Source organism: Lissotriton helveticus, chromosome 6 (assembly GCF_964261635.1).
Source record: "Lissotriton helveticus chromosome 6, aLisHel1.1, whole genome shotgun sequence".
Taxonomy (NCBI): domain Eukaryota; kingdom Metazoa; phylum Chordata; class Amphibia; order Caudata; family Salamandridae; genus Lissotriton; species Lissotriton helveticus.
Genome location: NC_136067.1, coordinates 159,129,655 through 159,141,761, shown reverse-complemented (window position 1 = coordinate 159,141,761; position 12,107 = coordinate 159,129,655). Strand labels below are relative to the sequence as shown.

The window sequence follows — 12,107 nt, the reverse complement described above, 5'->3', positions numbered from 1 at the left end:
TGCCTGGACCTAAAACTACACATGCTTAATGTTCTTCTTCATTAACAGTTTAATACTTGCTGTATGCTGAATTATATAATTTCAGAACAGGCCATACAACACCGATCAAACATGGTTTAAAGGATACACTGAGTAACACCTCACTGGTTACTTTGCACTATGAAGCCATCTTCAGTAGTTCTGAAAGCAACTTCTGCTAAGCGTCAGAATCTTTGTGGAACATTACTAAATTTACATCAAAGATATTTAAAAAAAATATTTTGTAATTTTTGTAACTTAGTAGAATCAATAAAACACACTCACATCAAAGGTATTTAAAAAGTAAATATGTTGTAATCTTTGTAACTCTATTAGTAGAATCAATAAAACACAAAGGCTGGAAAGGACAAATCTTTATTTTTGCATAGAGAAAATGATCTTGTTGAAGCAGGCTTTAAACTAAGCACATCTCTCTTGAGGAAATTAATGTAAATGAACAGAAAAGAATTGCATACAAGGCCTATAGATATCGTTTTTTGAGATGCAGAAAGTCTTATAACGGATATTGCTAAGTTAGGAAACTACATTTACATTAGAATCAATGTCTGCTATGGTGATTTGGTCTACACTAGAATATGCATTCTTTACCTTACATTGTGTTTGTAAGATTACATGATTACAGTATATTCCAAAACAGTCTCCTCAATGTTCCCCAAACATTTCCTGTTTGAAAGTTGCTAACTTCTTAAACTTCCTGTCTTACAGCGCTGGTTGATTAAATGACTGGCCCGGTACAGAGGTTGGGCACACTTGGCTAGATGCACGGCAGCTGGGCTGTGTACCAGAAACACCCTTCTCATCTTAGAAGTTACTTTCTTTCCACTTTCCCCACAAACTGCCGGATGTCTGCGGCCAGAATTTCTGGTTGCTCAAAAGCTGCGAAATGGCCACCACGGGGCATGTCGGTGAATGAGACGATATTCGTGAATTTCTTCTCCGCCCACGCGGGAGGTGCGTGTACAAGTTCCTTGGGGAACGATGCAACTCCAGTTGGTACTTTTACTTTAACTCTGCAAACAAATATAATTGGAACTGTAAGTAACACTCCTCACTGACCATGCAATACATTGTGTACCTTCGTTGTTTATGCAGTGCACATTGCCTAATGTAATTGCTTCTAGGCACTCTTGAGAAACAACAGTTGAGCTAGGAGTAAGACGCTGGCCAACAGTACATTGATCTCTCAGCATTAATGATATATTTGTTTAGTTTATTATAGAAATGGAAATCATCACGATTTAGGTAGTGGTCATGCCCACCAATCTAAGGGGCACACAATGTTATTTATGCCTACATGTGCAAACTTTCACCTGAAAAGTGAAAGTTTTTTTTATTTTTTATTCCACTGCAGGTTCTTTTTAATTGCAGAAATTTGGGAATACACAAAATACCTAGTTGAAGTGCGCCCTAAAGTCTGGCTCCTTGGTAATGGCTATACTCCATGTCACATGTATTTGATATGTAAAGAATTAGCAGAAGCAGATGTGGGATCCTAGTGCTTCAGATGGAAGATAGTGGTTGCGTATGGTCGCGCAGAGTTTTGCCTGTTTAGTTACATTTGCAATACATTCTCAATGTGAGAGAGAAAATATATGTGCATATACTCACACTCCTAAATATACGTGTATACATTTAAAGGGAAAATGTACACTTAAATATTAAAAAGTAAACATTCAATATGGCTATAACTTAATAGAATAAGAACAATTAAGAACTTTAAAAAACTGAAATACAAAAATCCAACATAAACATATAAGGTACGCACTACATCAAAGTTATAGAAATTCAAAATTGTGGAAGTCCAAATAGTGAAATAAAACGCCCGTATGACTGCTGTGTCATAGAGATGGCCACCCTGCATTATTTATGGCGGGCCGACTGTCAGTTGTATTCCCTACCTGGAATCTTCATACGAGACCTGGAGGCCTCTGGCAGGGAGACCACATAATTGCCCAGAAGCTCAGGGAGCAAACTACCTGCATGTTGGGCCACTGTTATGCAATAACAATCTTCCACATCAGAAGTTTCTTCTTGTAGAACACAGTACTTTGATGCAGAGAGAAGATGATGAACCAATTACCTTATGCTATTCTTGAAAGTCTCAATAAATAAATAATGACCGAGAAATCTCTGCACCAGGTTAGTGAGCAAATTCTTCTAAGTTTTGATTGCAAAAACTATTTCCCTCTCCACTAGTTACGTTGGTGCTATTTTTCCACAAAAAATGCGAGTTCCCGCGTACTGGTGTTTCAAAGGTTGAAAACTTTAAAAGTAGGTGCTCTTAGAAGAGACCCCAAAACCCTTTCTCGCCATGGTCTGTCTATTATAGTCTCTGTGCATCCCTAGAGGTGTGGAGGACATACCAGGTTGACCACGGTAGCGAGATAGCAAGGTTAAAGATAAATTCACAACTTCTTTAGGCATCACCAGGGACTTCAGTAGGTCTCAGCCTCGCTTGGTTCTGGGGCTCTATTTTTGCCCTTTTATAGTCTGCGCAACCCACTATTATACCAAGTACTCAATCTGCCTCCTGGGTTGTTTTGTTTAAGTTAATTTACAATTGACAGCAAATTTCTATATGTGGCAGGTCATCTTCACTGTCAAAGGAATCTATTAGAAAATGATGCAGTTACAAAGGTCTGTCGACGCTGTCTGGGCTGCAGCCGATGAACCTAACCGGTTTCACTCTTACGGATTCTAGCATTTCTGCTTTATTATACAGGTCGGTGCTCTGTGTTCTTTCAAGATAGATTATTCCTTGTTGCTCATTGAGAGTACAAACTTGACTGTTTCTATTTTTCCATTTCTTGGGTCATGGGTACCAATTCTGGGTACCATGGGCTACCCCTTGCTTGACCTCTGGTACTCCTGGCACTGTCCTTGCTACCTATGGTTTAAAGGGACATAAATGTAAATGTATAAATGTAAATGTATAGGCATTTATATAGCGCACTACTTACCCGTAGGGTCCCAAGGCGCTTCGACCGCTGCGAAACCCTTCCTGGCTTCCCTGAGAGATGGTCCCTTAATGGGTATCTCCAGGGTGAGACCAGGCATCCCCGGCGGTCTGGTGGGGCCGTTAGTGAAGATGAGGCAAGCTAATGCCCAGAGTTGCCGAGTGTGAACGCTGATCAGAGTGGGCACCGAGGCGAGAGAATTATCGAGTCCGCTGACCCTGGTCCAGAAACCTGCCGCGCCGGGAATCGAACCCTGGTCCCGGGCCGTCCTCTGCTCTCGGGTCTGCCGCCTCTAACCAGTGAGCCACACTACTTCACATAAAACAGCAGCAGGAACAGAAAATAAACACCACACTACAAGTCGTGTTAACTCTGTTGTTTCCACAGTTTTTCCTTCCCAGTAACACTCAGCAGGAAATAGGAGGTTGTTGAGTTGAGAGTGGGACAAGGTGTCACCTCTATGATGTCATCGGGAACCAAGAGTGCATGATGCCACTTCTGCAAGCCCAGGCACTTTAGTGGTGAGTCAATGTCCATGTTTTCTGGGCCTCTGTTGTTCCCTGCAATGCAGTCACTCATCTTATGCAATTTTCTGTGCAGTTTGGAAATCTGTGGGCCGCTAGGAAATGCCTCGAGTTTTCAGTATGTCATCAGCAGTGGCAAAGTCAGGTGTGGGTGCTTTTGTCCAAGATTATTTTATCAGGGCCCTCAATTTGAGGCCTGTGCACTTTTTACACTTCATCACCAGGACCATGTACCAAAGACCTCTGCCCCTCCTGGCGGTTACTCCATGTGAGAAGTTGGCCTGATATATGATGTTTCCAATTCTGGAACCACCTTGTATCAGTCCAAATATCCCCTTATGGTGTCTGGTTGTAAGTCAACCTTATAGACAAGCTATCTTAAGGGTAGCATAGACTAAGCAGCCTTAAAGGCTTAACTCAAGAGGTCGTGTTAAGCGAGCTGTTTTACCAAGCACAATCCTGTAATATCAAATGAAAGGACACCACACAAGTATATATTATAAAAATATATGTATTTATTACTCACAATAATCCCCAGTACTCTTTATGAATAAAGGGGCACAAGCGTTAAATCAAAAGCACAGTATAACATACAAAGTTGCACAATTATGGATGAGGGCGAGGGGCCACTCAGACCATATACTAAACAAGTGGTATAAGAGATACCAATCGAACAGTGGTTAGGCCTAGGGCCTAGGGAATCGCTGGGAGCAGTCGGGACAAGCAATGCTGAAGTCGGGAAAAGCCAGCGGGATTCGGGTGCAGCGCTGAAAGCGCACGCATGCACCAATGTTAGTCAATGGTGCGTAAAAGTTACACAAATAGAAGTTAAGGACACTTCCGCTGAACCTAGAGGGACAAAACTTAAGACACAGACCCTAGAGGTGTGTACCAGTGTGGGAACACCGGCGTTGCAATGTTACCTCACCCACAGGAAGCGGGTGCACAGGGTCGGATTAGTGTCAGGTTTCGTCACGCTGATTCTTGGTGCTTGGAGCTGAAGAGGCTGCAGGCGCTGTGAAGGAGAAGTGTCCGGTGGGATCCAAGGGTGGATCGAAGTCGAAAAGTACCTGAAAGCAGAGGGGACAGAGTCTGGGTCACTCAGCAGTGGCCAGGGTGGAACCAGGACGGAACCAGGCAATGTCGAGCACAATCAGGTGGTTGTCGAGGAGCTTCTCTCCGCTGTCACGTGGGCTCTGGGGCATCTACGAAGTCCAGGAGCAGGTCACGATCTGTCCCACGCAGGCTCTCGCTGTCGGCTTCAAGATTGGAGCAAACAACACTTGGCAAAAGCAATCCACGCGGAACCGGAAGATTGCTTCTCACTCGGGCCAGGAGGGTGAGAGTGGGGGCTCCTTTTCAGGGGAGCTGGTGCAAATCTGGAGCAACCAGAATCGCAAGTCGTTTTTCAAGTTTCGTCGGCACAGGGGCCACAAGCCGGCTGGCAAGTGACCGGGCCAACGCGTTGAGCCAAAAGAAGCAGAAGGGCCCCACGCAGCACTCGTCGAGTGTGGAGGGCTGAACTTCGGTGCAAGAGTGGCTCAGGGTTGGGGCTTCTCAAACCCAGGTGTACAGCTTCGAGGGTCACTCGTGGGCTGCATTGTCAGCGTCTCGTGGTCTTTCCAAGATGGCGTGCCCCACGCTTCCGGTCGCCTCCACGGGTCTCAGCTCTGCAGCGACTGTGGATCCGGCTGTTAGAAGGCAGGCAAGCTTGATCTCGTCGATCTCTGCCGCTCGAGTTCCGGCGGGAACTGCAACAAAGCAGACGTCGAGGGCTGGATGGTGCCTGTTTGCACAGGGTGGTCACTCCTTGACCACAAGGGAGATTCTTCAGTCTTCTACGTTGAGTAGGATGTCGAAGGGTCCAGAGTTTCGTTTCTTATGTTTCATCAGGATAATCTGAAGTGCTTTGGCACTGCTCCCAGTCTTATACTAATTTAGGGGGCTGGATTACCTGCTAGGTCCCCTCCTATGGGTGGGACCCAGGAAGTGGGTGGATACACCCCCTTCCTTTGATCCAGGCCGCCCTGGCACGAGGGCTGGAGTGCCCCAGAACCGGTTTGGCCGGATTATGCAAGGGGCAGCCTTGTGCTCCCCATGCAGTGTCTGGTATCTTTCAAACCTCCCTGCTACAATCCACTATCTCCTGTCTGGGGGGGTGTAACACCTCCCTGCGACAGGAAACCCTTTGTCCAGGCCCCTTTGGCTGAGTTTCGGTCAGCTTCAGGGGGTCAGACTCGTGTCTGTGGCAGAGGCATCCATTTTGTGGATCCAAGGTCCTTTTAGAAATTAACCGCATTTAAGTAAAGTAACATGTCTTACCCCTCTAGAGGGGTGGAATGCTATCCCCGTCGCCAGAACTGGCGAGAGGATAGTATTCCAAATCGTATGACACCTTACACGACATGTTTTGATAAAGCCAGACCAAAGTTGCTATATAACCGCGAGGATTATAATGCACTTAAGAGTATATGGTATGGCATTATCCTGAAACAGCTTAGGGAGTTGTTCCCAACGGCTGCAGACAGGCTCAGCTCATGCTAGAGCTCCATCTCACATTAAACCACGCACTCTGCCTCCAGGATTGATAAGTCCTTCCATAGGAGTGGCTCTCAGGTTTATATGTGTCCAGATATAGGTTTAGATATAGGTATACTATATCTAAGCAAGGGGTGATTACACCACCTTACCCCAGCTGAGTGATCAGCCAGTTGTGTCAATTTAAGAACCAGCCAGGGGTGGCAAAAGATATGCTGCAGCCCCTGGTAGGCCTTGGTGGCACCTATGCCCTGAGCACCTATAGTGCATGGTACAGGGGCTAACAAGGAGTCCATTTCCAATTGTGGTATGTACCTAGGGTACATGGAATCCATTTTACAGAGAGAGCAGATGGCCTGTGGCCCTGATTAGCAGGGAACCAGGTCAACTAAGTCAAAAACCAGCTAAACACAAGGCAAAAAATCTGGGGTAACCATAGTCAGGTAGCCACCTTCCTACATAACCCCCCCCCCCCCCAAACGAAAGGAGATAAGGCTATCCTTGGCCAGGTAAGCCTATATTGCCTGAGTGGCCATATAAGGAAGTACCTGCACTAGCATGGGTACCCCCTGTCTCATGGTCCACTAAGCAGTCCCTCACCCTTGGGGTATTAGAGGGTCTCCACCATAGGGAATCACTACCTTGGGTGTGTTTATGCAAAGTTAAAGGCTGGTTTGGATATGGAGTATTGAAGTGATGCTCCACTAATTTAGGGCTCAGCTTCCTCCAATTATCTTCCACCAGGTGTGCTTTTCTTTCTTTAACTGAGTTGCACTGTGCTCTCAGGGTCAACCTCTGGCTACCTAAAGCTGGAGGCTGGGTCCCTCTGTTTGGCTTGCTGGAGGGACAGTTCAGGTTTGGGCCCTTTGGGTCCCAGGTTTGGCTGTGCCCAACAGAATCCATCTGTGGGAGGTCCCTAACTACTTTTAAGGGGGGTCCCTCAGGAGTTTTTAAAGTTTTCACCTCACTAGGGCTACTAGTTTTGGTGCCCCTAATCTGTTGATGGGGGTGCTTTATTTGACAGGGGGCCCTCTGGGTCTCACTGTCCTTTTTGTCCTCTGCAGCCCTGGGCTGACTAAGGCAAGGTAGAGAGGGGCAGGTTACCTGCTCCAGACTGGGTCCCACCTGAGAAGGGTCCACTGACATCAGAGGCTCGGTCAGGCTAGGCCTAACCACCTCTGGGGCAGTTCCTTCATCAGGGGTAAGATCAGTTCCCTGAGGAGGCTGATCCTTTCCTAAAGTCTGGTGAGGGGGAGATTTCTCGTCCTCCTCTGTGCTCTCAGTTTGTGTGAAGTTATCCATCATTTCAGGTTTCCCAACACACATATCAGTTTGAGTTTGGGCTGTGGCCATCACAGCCCCACCAACCTTTTCAGGAGGGGACTCAGTTTGGGTTTCTGCTGTTATCATAACAGCTTTGCTATTCTGTTCAGGAAGAGCTTTTGCTAAAGATGGGGCAGAGAGTTGCTCAGCCCTACCAACCTTTTCAGGAAGGACATCTTGAATTGGGGCTGTAGCCATTACAGCCCCACTAACCTTTCCATTGGCATTTACCATTCTAGAATGGGTTTCCTGTTCAACCTCAGCCCAGGCTAAGATTTCCAAATCATTACCAAGTAGACAGTCCACAGGCAAGTTTGATGACACTGCCACTCTCTTTGGGCCAGTGACACCTCCCCAGCTGAGACTTACTACTGCCATGGGATGATTTGTTTGGATTCCATCAATGTTTGTTACCTGGTATGTGGCACCTGGTAAAAGTTGCTTAGAGGGGACTATGCAGTCAGCCACCATGGTGATGCTAGCCCCTGTGTCTCTAAAAGCTTCAACTTTCAAACCATTGATGATGGGTTCTTGTCTATATTTGCTCAAAGTATTTGGGCAATCAGAGAAGTTGGCAAACCCCATGCCAGTCTCATAAACAAGATTATTTGGGGATGGGGACCTGGATAGGCCAGGGTCCTCCTGGGCTGCAAAAGTAAACCCACCCAGATTCCTGGGTGTGCTCCCACTTCCTGGGGGATTACTGCTGACAGTAACAGGAGGTGTTGGAGTTGGCTTTGGAGGTATATTCTCTTTATTGCCATTCGTGGGACAACAGTTGTCTGTTTTGTAATGCCCAACCTGCTTACAGACATGGCAATAGGGCTTTTTCTCAGTTGAGGAAGTGTCTTGGGACCCACCCCCATTCTTGGAGTTTTGGGGCCCTGGGGAAGTCTTTTCTTTACTTTTATCCCCACCCTTATCTTGAGGCTTGGTAGACTCCTTATTCTGGTTACTGTCCTGATTCTTAGGCCTAATCCTGGTTCTGACCCATTTATCTGCCCTCTTTCCCAATTCTTGGGGAGAGGTCAAATCTGAGTCCACCAGGTGCTGGTGTAAGAGCTGGTTCTGACAATTACTTAGGATTTGCTCCCTCATAATCAAATTATACAATCCTGTGAAGTCATGTACTTTGCTGCCATTTAGCCAACCCTCCAGAGCCTTAGTAGCACAATCTACAAAATCAGTCCAGTCCTGTGTCTGTGTCTTCTGGGTGTCTCTGAACTTCAACCTGTACTGTTCAGTGGTTAAGCCAAACCCATCTATCAGAACACTCTTCAGGACTTTGTAATTGTTTGCATCCTCATGTCTAACAGTGAGGAGCTTATCTCTCCCTTTCTCTGAAAAGGAGTACCATAAGATTGCTGCCCACTGTTCCTCAGGAACCTGCTGTACCATGCAGGCTCTCTCAAGAGCAGTTATCCACTTGTGGATGTCATCCCCTTCCTTGTAGGGGGGCACAATCTTTGTCAGGTTTCTACTATCATAGGACCTGGGTTTCTCTCTAGGAATATTGCTGCCACCAGTGGCATCTAAGCCACACATTTTCTGTTCTCTTGCCAAGGCAAGTCTAGCTTGAGCCAAGGCTACCTCCTCCCTCTCTATTTGGAGTTTGACAGCCCTCATTCTGGCCCTATGCTCTATCTTCTGAGAGGCAGTCATACCTCTCTGAGATTCTCTTGAGGCACTAGAAATATGAGAGTCCCCTGAGGGAGATCTCACTCTTCTGTTGCCTGGGAGAATGATATGGTGGGATCTGGGGAGGTGCTGGCCCTCTCCATTTCCCAGTAGGTCTAAGTTGGCCTGGTTAAGCCTGGCAACTATGACCTGGCTACCCCTCTGATCCTGATTTTCTGGGTCCTCTACATCTGAGTCCTCCTACTCCTCCTCTTCTTCTACATCTTCATCCTCTGGAGTGGTATCAGTTACAGGGGGGTTCACTCCATCTCCTGACTCTAAGGGAACTGCACTTGCCTTAGCTAAGTCATCCTGTTCTAGAATGGCTATCAGAGCTGGAATGGTGGGACTTCTGCCCCTTTTTAGCCCTCTTGATATGCACAAGGCACACAAGTCTTTGTGGCTAAGTTTGTCATAGCTGGAAGTTGCCTTGGTAAGGTCAACTGTCACAGGCAGAGAGCCTGAAGCTTCACCTGTGCCAGACATGACTGCTAGTGAGGTGTAAGTGGTGCACTTACCTACACTAAGTGTTTTCCTACTGTACCTTGCTAGTGAGTTGTAGTCAGGGTTTGCTAATCCCTTTAATCTACAACTACTAAGTTCAGTAGAACTTAATATGCTAAGCTTTTGATTTATATGTACCTAAGGTACTTGATGTGATCTTTCAATTTGATAAAAGATTGCAATGGTAAAACAAACAGCAAGCTCAAATCCGCACCGCTGCTCACCAATGTGAGAAGTTGGCCTGATATATGATGTTTCCAATTCTGGAACCACCTTGTATCAGTCCAAATATCCCCTTATGGTGCCTGGTTGTAAGTCAACCTTATAGACAAGCTATCTTAAGGGTAGCATAGACTAAGCAGCCTTAAAGGCTTAACTCAAGAGGTCGTGTTAAGCGAGCTGTTTTACCAAGCACAATCCTGTAATATCAAATGAAAGGACACCACACAAGTATATATTATAAAAATATATGTATTTATTACTCACAATAATCCCCAGTACTAAAGGGGCACAAGCGTTAAATGAAAAGCACAGTATAACATACAAAGTTGCACAATTATGGATGAGGGCGAGGGGCCACTCAGACCATATACTAAACAAGTGGTATAAGAGATACCAATTGAACAGTGGTTAGGCCTAGGGCATCGCTGGGAGCAGTCGGGACAAGCAATGCTGAAGTCGGGAAAAGCCCGCGGGATTCGGGTGCAGCGCTGAAAGCGCACGCATGCACCAATGTTAGTCAATGGTGCGTAAAAGTTACACAAATAGAAGTTAAGGACACTTCCGCTGAACCTAGAGGGACAAAACTTAAGACACAGACCCTAGAGGTGTGTACCAGTGTGGGAACACCGGCGTTGCAATGTTACCTCACCCACAGGAAGCGGGTGCACAGGGTCGGATTAGTGTCGGGTTTCGTCACGCTGATTCTTGGTGCTTGGAGCTGAAGAGGCTGCAGGCGCTGTGAAGGAGAAGTGTCCGGTGGGATCCAAGGGTGGATCGAAGTCGAAAAGTACCTGAAAGCAGAGGGGACAGAGTCTGGGCCACTCAGCAGTGACCAGGGTGGAACCAGGACGGAACCAGGCAATGTCGAGCACAATCAGGTGGTTGTCGAGGAGCTTCTCTCCGCTGTCACGTGGGCTCTGGGGCATCTACGAAGTCCAGGAGCAGGTCACGATCTGTCCCACGCAGGCTCTCGCCGTCGGCGCTGTCGGCTTCAAGATTGGAGCAAACAACACTTGGCAAAAGCAATCCACGCGGAACCGGCAGATTGCTTCTCACTCGGACCAGGAGGGTCAGAGTGGGGGCTCCTTTTCAGGGGAGCTGGTGCAAATCTGGAGCAACCAGAATCGCAAGTCGTTTTTCAAGTTTCGTCGGCACAGGGGCCACAAGCCGGCTGGCAAGTGACCGGGCCAACGTGTTGAGCCAAAAGAAGCAGAAGGGCCCCACGCAGCACTCGTCGAGTGTGGAGGGCTGAACTTCGGTGCAAGAGTGGCTCAGGGTTGGGGCTTCTCAAACCCAGGTGTACAGCTTCGAGGGTCACTCGTGGGCTGCACGGTCAGCGTCTCGTGGTCTTTCCAAGATGGCGTGCCCCACGCATCCGGTCGCCTCCACGGGTCTCAGCTCTGCAGGGACTGTGGATCCGGCTGTTAGAAGGCAGGCAAGCTTGATCTCGTCGATCTCTGTCGCTCGAGTTCCGGCGGGAACTGCAACAAAGCAGACGTCGAGGGCTGGATGGTGCCTGTTTGCACAGGGTGGTCACTCCTTGACCACAAGGGAGATTCTTCAGTCTTCTACGTTGAGTAGGATGTCGAAGGGTCCAGAGTTTCGTTTCTTATGTTTCATCAGGATAATCTGAAGTGCTTTGGCACTGCTCCCAGTCTTATACTAATTTAGGGGGCTGGATTACCTGCTAGGTACCCTCCTATGGGTGGGACCCAGGAAGTGGGTGGATACACCCCCTTCCTTTGATCCAGGCCGCCCTGGCACGAGGGCTGGAGTGCCCCAGAACCGGTTTGGCCGGATTATGCAAGGGGCAGCCTTGTGCTCCCCATGCAGTGTCTGGTTTCTTTCAAACCTCCCTGCTACAAATCACTATCTCCTGTCTGGGGGGTGTAACACCTCCCTGCGACAGGAAACCCTTTGTCCAGGCCCCTTTGGCTGAGTTTCGGTCAGCTTCAGGGGGTCAGACTCGTGTCTGTGGCAGAGGCATCCATTTTGTGGATCCAAGGTCCTTTTAGAAATTAACCGCATTTAAGTAAAGTAACATGTCTTACCCCTCTAGAGGGGTGGAATGCTATCCCTGTCGCCAAAACTGGCGAGGGGATAGTATTCCAAATCGTATGACACCTTACACGACATGTTTTGATAAAGCCAGACCAAAGTTGCTATATAACCGCGAGGATTATAATGCACTTAAGAGTATATGGTATGGCATTATCCTGAAACAGCTTAGGGAGTTGTTCCCAACGGCTGCAGACAAGCTCAGCTCATGCTAGAGCTCCATCTCACATTAAACCACGCACTCTGCCTCCAGGATTGATAAGGC

The 12,107-nt window shown here is 47.4% G+C and overlaps 1 protein-coding gene across 6 annotated transcripts in view; it reads right to left on the bottom strand.

Moving 5' to 3' along the window:
• Window positions 1-380: 380 nt before the first annotated feature.
• LOC144762369 (epoxide hydrolase 1-like) overlaps window positions 381-12,107 on the bottom strand; it is a 324,885-nt gene continuing 313,158 nt past the window's right edge. For all 6 annotated transcript variants that reach the window (XM_078647539.1, XM_078647535.1, XM_078647538.1 and 3 more), the window contains one exon: window positions 381-1,049. In XM_078647539.1, the coding sequence (XP_078503665.1) occupies window positions 848-1,049 (202 nt within the window). In that variant the 3' untranslated portion in view covers window positions 381-847. The remainder of the gene's footprint in view (window positions 1,050-12,107) is intronic.